The sequence below is a fragment of the Myxine glutinosa genome, chromosome 2, assembly GCF_964187855.1.
Source record: "Myxine glutinosa chromosome 2, kmMyxGlut1.1, whole genome shotgun sequence".
In the NCBI taxonomy this organism is placed as follows: domain Eukaryota; kingdom Metazoa; phylum Chordata; class Myxini; order Myxiniformes; family Myxinidae; genus Myxine; species Myxine glutinosa.
Window position 1 is genome coordinate 160,699,588 of NC_136262.1, and position 12,381 is coordinate 160,711,968.

The 12,381-nt window shown below is 43.6% G+C and overlaps 1 protein-coding gene across 18 annotated transcripts in view; it reads right to left on the reverse strand.

Annotated features, from left to right (window-relative positions):
* Positions 1 to 11,687, reverse strand: part of LOC137418735 (CUGBP Elav-like family member 1) — a 68,418-nt gene extending 56,731 nt beyond the window's left edge. For 3 of the 18 annotated variants that reach the window (XM_078771881.1, XM_078771888.1, XM_078771889.1), the window contains exons 1-3: positions 3,366 to 3,449; positions 815 to 910; positions 354 to 565 (exon numbers count right to left, since the gene is read on the reverse strand). In XM_078771881.1, coding sequence (XP_078628007.1) covers positions 354 to 565; positions 815 to 873 — 271 coding nt within the window. In that variant the 5' untranslated portion in view covers positions 874 to 910; positions 3,366 to 3,449. Of the gene's footprint in view, positions 1 to 353; positions 566 to 814; positions 911 to 2,642; positions 2,761 to 3,166; positions 3,450 to 8,065 lie in introns of those variants that run through there. The other 15 variants (XM_078771875.1, XM_078771874.1, XM_078771873.1 and 12 more) reach the window with 14 other exon arrangements.
* Positions 11,688 to 12,381: the final 694 nt, after the last annotated feature.

The window sequence follows — 12,381 nt, forward strand, 5'->3', positions numbered from 1 at the left end:
TTGGAGGGTATTACTATTTCTTTTTTTTTTTGACCTGGGAAACACTGAGGTTATAGCACTCTTTGCACAGGTAATTTTTTCTCCTTCTCATCTCCCCTCCACCAAAACGGAGGGGCCTGTCAAAGCCACCGCACCCCCCCCCCCCCCCAAAAAAGATGTAGATGTAGTATATCTTTCCCCTCCTTCATCCCTCACTTCTCACACCCCTCCCCCTTCCACTCCCTCTCCTGCCTCCTCCCTCCCACTCCTCCCCCTCACCCCCCTCACCCCCGGCAATGCCAGGTACTCCAGCTAGTAATTATTAAATGCAACTGTAAAACATTGTGTTCACATATTACGTAGACCGCATTTACCTCGGTTCTGTGGGGGCTTTTGGGTCCAGTCTTTAACAACGTTGATCTTGAACACCTCTCCAAAGGGACCAAACAGTTCATTCAATTCCCTCTCTGTCCAAGTACGAGGAACTTGTCCAACAAGCATGATAATAGAGTCATTGTCTGGCTGACGGTTATCATCATCTTCTTGTGATACAGATTCTTCATTGCCCAGGGGATTCATGGAATACCTGCGCATGGCCAAAATAATGAAAACAATAAGTTGACAAAGAAAAAAACCCAATAAGGGAAATGGAGTCAAATATAGCATGAACGGTATGTGGGAGGCATGCATGTCTGTAGGCAGAGAAATGGACCGGATATCCAGTAATCACACAAAAGTGACAGTTGAGTGACTGGCAGAAGACCAAATGGTAAACAGAAGAGCTAAATATAGGTGCTCAGTTCTTGAAGTGTAAAGAGACATGAATGATGCTTACATTCCAACATCTGCTGTAGACTCCTCAGCAAAGAAGGATCTTTCAGAACGAGCTGCCATTTCCTTAGCAACGGAAATGCGAGGGACATGGAACAATCTAAAAGGTAGCATCAAGCATGAAGTGAAGAACAATGAAAAATCCTTTCAAATCAAATACACCAATAGACACATGTATGCATAACTACAGAGCAATGTTTTCTGTTTTTAATAAATCATATTTTTTGTCCACCAGGAAAAATAGTTTTCATATACATTATACAGCCCAAGTGGTGCAAGGAATATATTTCGGTGTGGAGGTGCTCGTGACTTTGGTAGGCAGTGGAGCAAACCCCCCACTCATGTGATCAGCCTCCCACCCATTCTGATAGGAAGGTGCAGAAGTGGCAGTTCTTGAGACGGGGAGAGAAAAGGAGAGGTGTTGAGAGAGAGAGAGAGAGAGAGAGAGAGAGAGAGAGAGAGAGAGAGAGAGAAAAGGAGAGGTGCAGAGAGAGAGAGAGAGAGAGAGAAAAAAGGAGAGGTGTAGAGAGAGAGAGAAGGAGAGGTGTAGAGAGAGAGAGAGGAGAGGTATAGAGAGAGAGAAAAGGAGAGGTGTGGAGAGACAAAAGAAGAGGTGGAGAGAGACAAAACATTTACCCGTGAAAAGAGTGCTTTAACCTCAGTGTTGCCCAGGTAAAAAAGGAAATTGTAATACCCTCTGCCACCAACACCAGGTGGCGCTACACGGTACACATTTACATCGAGAATTTATGCCCCTCTCCCAGTCTCCCACACCCCCGCATGAGGCCGCGGCCACATAGCCTATCTTACCCCCCAGACAAAGTTGTATTTGTATTTGTACCCGGAGTAAAGTAGATAAGTGTTTATAGCTAGAGTACCCGGTGTTGCTCAAGCTAAAAAGAAACATTAACATATTTGAAATGAGAGAAAATATAATGGAAAAGCATACATCCAAATCAGAATTCATCACAAATGTCAAATCATTTCACTTTTTTGTTGAATATATGCTGCTGAATGTGCCGTTCATCACGTTTCTAAGTTAAGTATGACGGTCAGGAAGAAGAAGAAGCCTTACTACCAACTTCGTACACTTCCGGAATTGTTTGATTTATTTGTGTTCAAATGTTTGCAAATTATTTTGTATTTATTTGAATGTGTACTTGTATATAATTATAACTGTCATTAATAAAAAAAGGTTTAGGCACTATAGAGCAATTCTTTTAAAAATCCAAAAAAACGAAGTTATAAATTTTTTTTTATTTTGGCCGAAAACACTCCCAGGCTCTCGCTGATAAACCTCTGAAATTTGAAGAAGATCCTTTCAGCCATCTCTGAGAAAAATGGCAACACAGACAGACAGACTCACAGACTCAGAGACTCAGACAGACCAACGGCTGTCTTATATTATATTGTAGTAGATAGTCTTTTTAATACGCTAATTAAAACCATTTTTATATGACTTTACATTTGTGACAAAAAGTTGAAATGAAAAGGTAACGGGGAGAAATTATACACGCTACTCAGATGACGGCAAATTAATGATCAATTGTGGGGAATGCCAAGAGTGGTACTGTTATGCGTGATCGATCGATGCATGCACGACCGATGGATCCATTGATAGCGCAGCGTGATCGGTCGATAGCGCAAATCCATCGATGGCGCATAACTATATATATATATATATACATGCACAGTATGCATATGTAGTCAGTGCAACCTTGCTGGACACGCCAACCAAGCAGAGAGGAACTGAACACAGACCTATTCAATGGGTGCTGAAAAAATTGGTAAAACTAGAACGACACTCAGTAGAGTCTAGAGAGCATACATACCTCCACCTGGTTGGCCATAGCACTCAATGGGGAAGAATCACTTAAAAATTCTACGAGCTGGATCCGGATCCGCATCTTCATCGAAATCGAACCGATTCTTCCTTGTCACACACACAACCTGTCCAACACGTTTCGTCCAAATCCGTCAACAATTTTTTGAGACATCTTCAATCTTGCTATGTATGTGTCGTTTTTGTCCCTATATCCAAATGGTGAAGAATCACTTAAAAATTCTAGTAGCCGGATCCGGATCTTCAACAAAATCTAATCATTTCGTCCGTGTCACATACGCCACATCTCTGCCAAATTTCATCCGAATCCGTCCACAACTTTTTGAGATATTTTGTTCACAAACAAACGGACAGACAGACAGACAGACAGAGGTGAAAACATAACCTCCGTCCACTTTTGGTGGTTGAAGTAAAAATTAATAAACAATTTTCAAGGAATCACACAATAACTATAATCAGCATTAATTATTATAATCGGCCTAATATATCATAAAATTGTGAATCACGCATCACCTCAGCCGATGGTGTTCGACGGGCTCGCTAGTCGAGGCCCGTCAGTAAAAGTAAAACATGCCGTAACCATTGGCATTGCCCGCGCTGTGTGGAAACACCGACAAAGTCAAAGAGAAACAATACAACCAGCCCGAACGAACCGAACTCGCTAATAACTACCGATCACAAGAACTCCATCCACACCTCAACACAGAATCACCTGCAAATTGCAACTTCAGTGAAAAACGAAAACCCAATTATTCTGCGAGCTTTAGGCCCAATGACGTCATTTCCTCTTTATCCTGACTTTGACGTTGCGTTTATTAATTCCATATTTTTATTTTATTTTCCTTTTTTTTTAACATGTACTTTCAATTCCGTATTTAAACTATTGATATTTTTCGGCAGAGATACAAAATAAATAAAAAGTTAACAACTTAAACGAACAAAAAACAAAAGTTAAAAAGGGAAAAGTTAACAACGAACGTCTTTATATACACCCTCAGTTTCCCGGAATCGTGTCGTTAGTAATCACTGATCTGTTAGTTTAGAGATCAGTGTTATGTTAATAATACGTACGGACACAGTTGAGTGATATGTCGGCGAAGTGGATCAGAGTCCGAAATAAGAGGTCACGACTTCCAATCCCACATCCCGATAATATTAATAGTTAGCAAAATAAAAACAAGACAATTGAACAACATCCACGCTGTTTGAATATTTGTTTTGGAGGTTTAAATGGCGGATGTTTAGAACGGAGGAGTTTTACCAGCAAGATAACCTCGACGTATTGTACCGTACGCACATTGGCGCCTCTGAGCTGTCGAGACTAGGTTCGAATTCAAAACCAGCTATAAACGGTCATTAAGCGGGTGTCCCGTCTATGGTGAACGTTGAAAAACCCAACCGTGTCCTTCACGAAGAGGAGGTGAGCTATCTCCGGCATTCTGGACAAATTAGAAATTCCTTTTAGCTTTTACACGAGCCTCGACTTAGTATACGAAAAAGAAAAAAAACAAGTACAGATACTAGGGGCGTTGATCACTATTGCAAAGTGTCGGAGGGGGGGGGGGGGGGGGGGATGGTGGGGAACATTTTCTGGGAAAATTATTTTGAAATGCTGTGAAGAAGAAGATTGTATTTTTGTCATGCTCATGAATTTGATATAATCGCATAAATAGTGACCAATTTGAAATGTGATATAAAATTTAAAAATGAATTTATGTCATTCCTCAAAAAATAAAACCTACCAAGATACGAACTTGTAAACCTATAAAACTCCCAACCAATCAGTCGTCTGTGGAGGATTTCACATCAATAACACTCATTAACCCTTTGTGTGCTGCATTTTTATTTTTATTTTTTTCAAAATTTTCATGAAAAATAACATTTTTTTGTCGTTTTCAAAAACGTTGGAGAGCTGGTTATAGTTTTCAAAAAAAAGACGTTTTCAAAAATGTTTATCTTGTGACAAATCTACGACAACAGCACAGAAAGGGTTAAACGTTTGGACAGCATAGCTGAAGTACAAAATTGACAACAAAAATATCCCGTTTGTAATTCTTCTTGTCAGACAGTAACTCAAAATTGGGTTAAAACTCAGTACTTTGTTCAAACTGAATCTACTGTATTTTCCGGTGGGAACGTCCATGACACCTCAAATTTTTCATAACTTGAAAGGATTCAATGAAAAGTAGGAGTAACTGCATATTTACACATTGGGCAATGAAGTGCCAAGAGGGGTGGGTGGTTCAGTGCCAAGAGGGGTATCTTCTATTATCAGAACAACTTTACACACAATGGCACAACAAAGTATGCAAAGTGATTCATTGCCGTCTCTGCAAAAATTTAAACATCCCAGTATCAGAAAAGTCAAGGAAATATGAACCAGGGCAATCATTGAAAATGAGGACATCGTGCTCATCTACGACCTGATGATTCCATCAAGCGTGAACACAGAAAACAAATATTGCGTCCGAACATTGTACTCAGCAACAAAAATTTAAAAAATAGCATTGTTGATTGAGACATCAGTACCCAGCAATTTTGGCCAAAACAACGCAAAAATCATGAAAATGGACAAATACCAGGACGTCACAAATGAGGTCAAGACATCTTGGAAGTTGAAAAGCATCACAATTGTACCGGTGATAATTGGAGCCACGGGAATGATAAAGAAGAACCTCACTGAAATAAAATAAAAAACCGTACCTGGGAATAATACCACAAACAAACTACAACGGGAAGCAGTCCGGGGATCGGTGAAGATCCTAAAAATTGCTCTTGGAACAAAACTCTAAAAAAGTTGAACAGCTTGATCCATGAACCGTGATCCCTTAGCAAAATGGAGGTGGATACTTTGGATCCTCAGAGGACTCCGTTCGACCTCCTGAAACCTGCAAATGGAGATAACAACCAACGACACACACTCGTGTGCGTGCACTGCCGTTCACACCCCAACTTCCTGCTGCCTTCAACCTATCTCCCACAACTCCCGTCGGCCCTCCTGCTTTTCTACTCTTCATTGCTTTTATTGCTTCCTCAACTTCCTTCTCGGTTATCTTCTCTGCCGGTCCTAAAACTTGGTTACTCTCTATGTTGCCATCCCATTCATTCTCTGCATTCAACAGTATTTCCATATATCTCTTCCATCTTCCTTTAATTCCATCTGAGTCCACAACGATTTGTCCCACTTCATCCCTAAAGCAACTCACCCCCATCACATCACACCTCTCTTTCGCTATCTGCTTTGCAATCCTGAATACCGCTCTCTGACCCTCTTCCGAATCCAAGTGTTCTCCGAACATTTTCCTAAATGCCTCCTGCGCCTTTGCTACCTCTTTCTTTGCAGCCTTCTTGGCTGCCTTATAACTTTCATGCTCTGCCTTTTCTGCCCCCATACCCTTCGCCTTCTGCCACTCCTTGAACCTCTTCCTCTTCTCATCAGTCCTCTTTCCAACTTCATCATCCCACCACCATGTTTCCGAGTGCCTCGGTGGTCCTTTTGTCCATCCACATACCTCACCAACGGCTCCCAAACAGACTACCTTTCATTGACATCCAACCACTATCCAGCTCAACCACATCATCCTCCACCCTACTCAGCCTCTCCTTTAATGCCCCTCTTACTGTTACCTCTTTCAACCTCCACACCTTCATTCTCGGTTGGTACTTCACCCGCCGAGCTCTCCTCGCACCTTTCACCCTTATGTCGCAGACAACCAAGTGGTGCTGTGAAACAGCCTCCTCCCCCGGGATCACCTTTGTGTCCCGGAGGTGCCCGCTATCTCGCCTACGCACCAACAGGTAGTCAACGGTTGTCGTCGACCCACCTGACGTGTATGTAACAAGCTTATCATCCTCTTTCTGGAACTGAGTATTACAAATCAACAAACCAGCTCCATCAGCAAACTCCAAAATCCTTTCACCTTCTCCATTCCTCACACCCTATACATAACCCCTATGAACTCCCTCAAAACCGTATATACCCCTTCTAGGCCTCAAGCTGAGGCCTGAAAGTGCCAAAAAACGAGTTTCGTTCCAAACTCGTGGGACTACGATTTCTATGCATTGTTTTATTGTATAAAACATGCCTGACCTTGTGTTAAAAGTTTAACTCTGAAATCCTGCCAGTTTCCGTGAACGACCACGTCAAACTATGTCATGTAGGGTCAAAAAGGAGGATTTTTAGCTCCGGTGCCGACCTTGCGGCGTGGTTATCTCCATCAGTACATATAATTCAGCCGAGGAATTTATGCTAGGCATAGACCCTCCCATGGTTCTGTGGCCCTGTCAGTTTTGAAGGCTCTTACTTACGCACGCATCATACAGCAGAAATGTAAAAAATGTACTTTTGTCGTACGTACCTACTGTAAAATTCAATGAATTTGTCCGAAATTAACCCAAAATATTTTCGAAACCATCAGAGATATCCTCTCGAAAATGGGTAAGCTTGGCATATGGAAGGGATACTGCTTATTGACGACGTTTCGTGGTTGTCTGGAAAACAACGGATGAAGGGGGCGACACTAAAAATGCCTCCAGATGCATATGGGGACGGCCTGATAACCAGGGATAGCATAGTCAATGTAGAGTAGGGAAGCTTGGTATTTTGGTCGGCGGTATGAATCCGATGAATACATGATAATCCATTGATACAATAAGTATCAATCCATAGATAATAATAAGGCACACACCTGAAGTAAATCGCATGACAGTTTATTCACCGTCGTGTCAATACGCAAAGAGACAGGCTTCGATGTATGCGAAAATTCTGAATGTCCACGGGCTCAAGTAGCATTCTTTACGTCAAAATATTACAAAGTGAATGGAAAATGCCATAAACTTGGAACATAAACTTAGAACTTACATATTACATCATCGTCAATTTGACCGATGGAAGGCTTCAGCGACCGTAAGCCTTTCTTCAACGATTTCCTTCTAGAATGACTGGTGGCCTCACTAACGCGCGCTTGTACCATTATACCGTTGGTATGATGGGTAGTACCTCGCCCGGAAAGTGTCTCTTCCCCGAAATCAATGTTGTCCCATACAAGAATAGTGGGCACGCTCTTTGCAAAGCCATGAGGAACAGAGTCATGTTCATTCACCAGTCGAAGTTCGGCCAGACTAGTTTCTAACCCAATGATTGTATCAACTGAAGCACTATGCCCAAGCTTATTGATGATAGACAGTAATCGAGACGAACCAGTCAAATGACGAATGGTCATGCCTAGTGCGAGGGATTTGGGTCTCTGTGTCCGGGCCTTAGATTAGAAGCCAGGTAAATGATATCCTGGCAGATTGATGTCAATTTGACCTCAGCAGTATTGTCTACCTTAACATAATTCGTGGCTATGGGATCATCGGACACACCAACAATCCATGCAAGAAGGTTATACAATTCGATTGGAATAATACCTTTCGCAGAGGACAGCGTCAGATCGTTGGCAGTAGGAGGCCATGGACAGTCCATCACAGTTGTTGGTTGTTGAATCGCATTCTTGATGATGAGCGCCGCTTGATATACAGTCCTCAGTTCGTCTACTTCGGGTAAATGACTTGACGGTTTCTCGAGGGTTTCATCTATCAACGTGGAGTCTGCTTCGGAGGATGAACCGTCTGACTGTCCTGGGGATACGTCCACGAGGCGATCCAAAACCGTACCGGTCGAGAGGATGTCCACAAATACCAGCTGCCTTTTGTCCGCTTATTTGGCTGGTGGAATACAAGCTGTGGGTAGTCTTGCTGTAGCTTTCGCTTGAGCTTGTCCGACCTGTAGAAAACACCGAATACACTGACATGAAAGGGACATCAATTAGACCGACTTCTAACCAAGGATCAGGACATTTTTTCAGCATGGCCACCAAAGGACACCACCTGTTGATCCAACAAACAAAATACGCAGGAAGGCTAATCAAATCATGATCTATCTACCTGAAGTCTGTGATACCAACTCCCTCTGCTTCAACACATTTTATGAATAAAGTGACAAGTTTCGTCATCCGGATCACTTCATGATTCTTGATCACTTGTTCTTCTACGACCAAACTGCAAAATGCTGCATAGGCTTTTGCATGCAGACCACTGAAATTAGAAAGCAAACGTAAAATGCAGACATATGTCTTCATGTGGAGTAACTGGCCATGTGGAGGGATCACCTTGTGCCTTAGGCCCTGTGGAGTCAACTTCAAAAAACAGGAAATTGTTAAAGTCACTGAAGAGGGTCAGCGAACATGGCTGGCTCAGCCATCTGGCAGATGATGCTGGTATCATTACTTGGCTGGCACATGTGCTGGAGTGTTGCACACATTTCTTCCAGCAGGACATTAGCCAGAAAAACACATCGCTGCACAAATTTCAATTCATGTTCTGGAACAAAAAAAATATTTCACACTTTGGCAGTGGTTTCGAAACTTGCCTCTCAGCTGTACTGCTTTGCACTTTCATCGGGGTTTTCCACAAAATTTTACAGTAATCTTTGTAACATACTTTGTGGTATCTCACTTCCAGGGCAACGCAGTCTTTCCCTCTGATGTGCAATCGGATGCCTTTGTCATTTTTGAGAGTAGCGGCTTCCAGCAATTTCCCTGAAAACATAGATCAAATGAATATCACAGTTTGTATTTTCCCCGATCATTCATTTCGGAATTCCAGCCTTCTATCAATTTCTTTTTGAATATGTACTCACCTGCTGTTAACGTTTGAGCTTGCATCAAGCTATCCTTTGTTGTTTTATGAGAGACTCTCACCTACCGGTCTGCCTTCTTACAAATAATGCACACTGCTTGTAGGACATGTTTGGGTGAATGCAGGTCAGAACGTGATCTCAATCTTTTCCGTGGACTAGGCCTGTGTACAGCAGACTGATGTTGCTGGCCTGTGTGTACTGAACCTGAACACTGAAGCGATCCCTCACTCTCTAAACTCTGCTGCAGCTGCCTGTTCTGACATTTTTTTGAACTCAGTTCTATCAGTCGTCTCTTGTTGATGAAGCGTTGATAACATGTAGGGTGAAATCCTGCCTCTGCAGGAATGTTGGTGAACTCGACGTTGACCAGATGCTGGTGTCTGTTGGCAAGATTGTGACACTCACCATCCAATTGCAGCCACGTCTGCAGGCATTGACGATATTTACTCCATCTAAGAGGCGTAAACGGCGAAGTTATGTCATTCACGACGTGTTCAAAGTGCATGAAGCACTTTAAACGCGATTTTCCCGAGGCCATGACTAAACATTCAGCGCGACATGGGTGCCGCCATTTTGTATGTCATGTGACCCAAGCGAGTGTTCTGATAGGCCTAGATTCAAAATTAGTGCCTTTGATGCATGACAAAATAGTTCAAAATTAACGTGTGGGAAACTTTCAAACTGGCAGGATCTGTTAGTTAAACTTTTTGTATGCACTGCAACTCGGCACGTACTCAGATTACCAGTACTTATTTTTTAGTCTCTCTGACCTCGGAACGGGATTGAACAATACACGGTGTCAGCTTGAGGCCTATTCCCACATGTCCATTTAGGTCTCCTCCTACCACAACAACTTCCTCATCTTTCACGTTTTCCATCAGCTTCTCTATTGCACACCAGCACCTGTCTTTCTCTTCATCGCTCCAACCGACCTGCGGAGCATATCCGAGATGACGTTCTCCAAGAGCTTTCCAATCATTTTCACCATCATCAACCTTTCACTCTCTAGTCACACTCACCACACTGTCTACAAACTCCTCAGAAAACAGGACACCAACACAATTCACGCCCTCCAGGCACCCTTGCCACACAAACTTGTATTTATGTCCCTGCCTACCCTTCACCATTCTCACACCACTTCCCTTCCATCTCGTCTCCTGCACACAACATATGTCCACTCTTCTTCTGACCAATAATTCCACCACTTCTCCTGATCTCCCTGTCATTGTCCCTACATTCCATGTCCCAAACCTCAGAAACTGATCTCCACGTCGGGCATCAGATGTTTTGTCGTCATAAATGGAGTGATTTCCAACCTTGCTTCGATGAGTTCCCCACCTTGATTTTTTGACGAGAGGGATTGAGGTCCCCCACGGGGTACTTTGGGCTGTACCCAGCCCATATGTCATTGTAATTGTATAATGTTTAGTATAATGTCAGTTATTTCTTCATATTTGTTTAGTATAAGTGTGACATACTATTTGTGCAATAGATGTGTTGCGTATGTAATAGATAGACGATTCGTCGTCCCTGCCTTCTGGTATGTTTTTTCCCCTCACCAAACATTTGGCTTTGCTCGATGTGCTTTTCTTTAAATATGTCCTTTATGTTCTCTATTAAAGCGCAAACCAGCCTTGTAATGCAGGACTGTTGGGAGAATGAAATGGGTGCCATTTAAAGGCATCCAGTTTGCCTGCGACGGCTCATGCCCCAACCATTATTACGTTTTTTCCATTTTTGGCTCCTGAATAATCCGTTGAAGGCCGAAGCAACATGGGTGGAGTATGATGGGCTGACCGATCCGAGGGCATTTCTGGTCCAGTTTGAGTGCGTGACCAAAGGTGGGGTGCGGATTAAGGCGGGGGGCATCTCATGGATCTTAACCACCATCCCCGACAGGGCTACATCATTAGCACACCTCGATTTCGCTCTAAAAGAAACAGATCTGGAGTAGAACAGCAGAGCGAGATTGTTAAAGCTCTGATCGCAGGCCGAAAGCAAAAGCTCCACTAATATTTGCACATGACATTCGCCACGCAGTGGGAATCACACACGTGGTCATGAAAGCTTCTGTCCAGGAAAGCCTGGCCCTGGAGCACTTTATCCATGCCCTTGTGGACCCCGACCTCAGGGCTCAGCTGTTTGTCACCCGCCGACCCTGAGTCGCAGATTGAGACCGCAGCCCAATGGGAGGCGACAAAGCCTCTGGCATGGGGGCGTAAGTGCCATTCGGTAACAGTGAGGCAGGTTGCCTCTGCAAACAATGGAGAGTCTTGGGAAGGCATCACCCGAGAGCGGGGGAAAGCCTGGAGAGAATGGTCTGGGATATGGTGGACCTGCAATTGGCAAGATCAGGGCCATGGCAGACCTGAAGCCAAGCCCCAACAGCTAAAGTGATGGCATCGGTAGGTCATCAAGGAATGCCCTAAACTCTGAATTTGAGGGGGAAGGGAAATTTGGAAATTTGGAGGCACACACCTTACCTGCTGAGGTGTTTTAATTGTCATCGCATGGATCACCTGTCACGGGACTGAAAGATCCTGCGCAGGGATGGACCCCGGTACCCTGGACCACCAACTCCGCTCAGAACAGACCGGACTAGCAAGGTGCCCACACCTCTCCCCTCTCCCCGCCAGGGCCCAGGAAACCGAGTCATACCCAGTATACAGGGCCATGTGCAGTAATGGTAGATGGACCATAGCTCTCACTTCTGTGGCAAGTCGTTTATTGTGGACAGATTGGCATGAGTATTGTTATGTCGGTGGGGTAGAGTGATATATAGAGTGTTACGGATTCATCACTTCCATCTTTGGGGTTTTCATCCACTGGAAGCATTTTTAGTTTCATATACTATTATTGTTACAGTTTGAAATTGAGATAACTGTCTTCAAAGGTAAAAATTAGTGTTTCAAAAGAAAAACGAAATGGAACGGGAGAAACCGGAAGATGAGGAAGAAGAGGCTGGAGCGGGTCAAGTGAGATCGGGAAAGAAAGGCCGATCTGCTTCGAGGTGTCGAGCGGACGCTGGTGGACATTGGTCACGAGC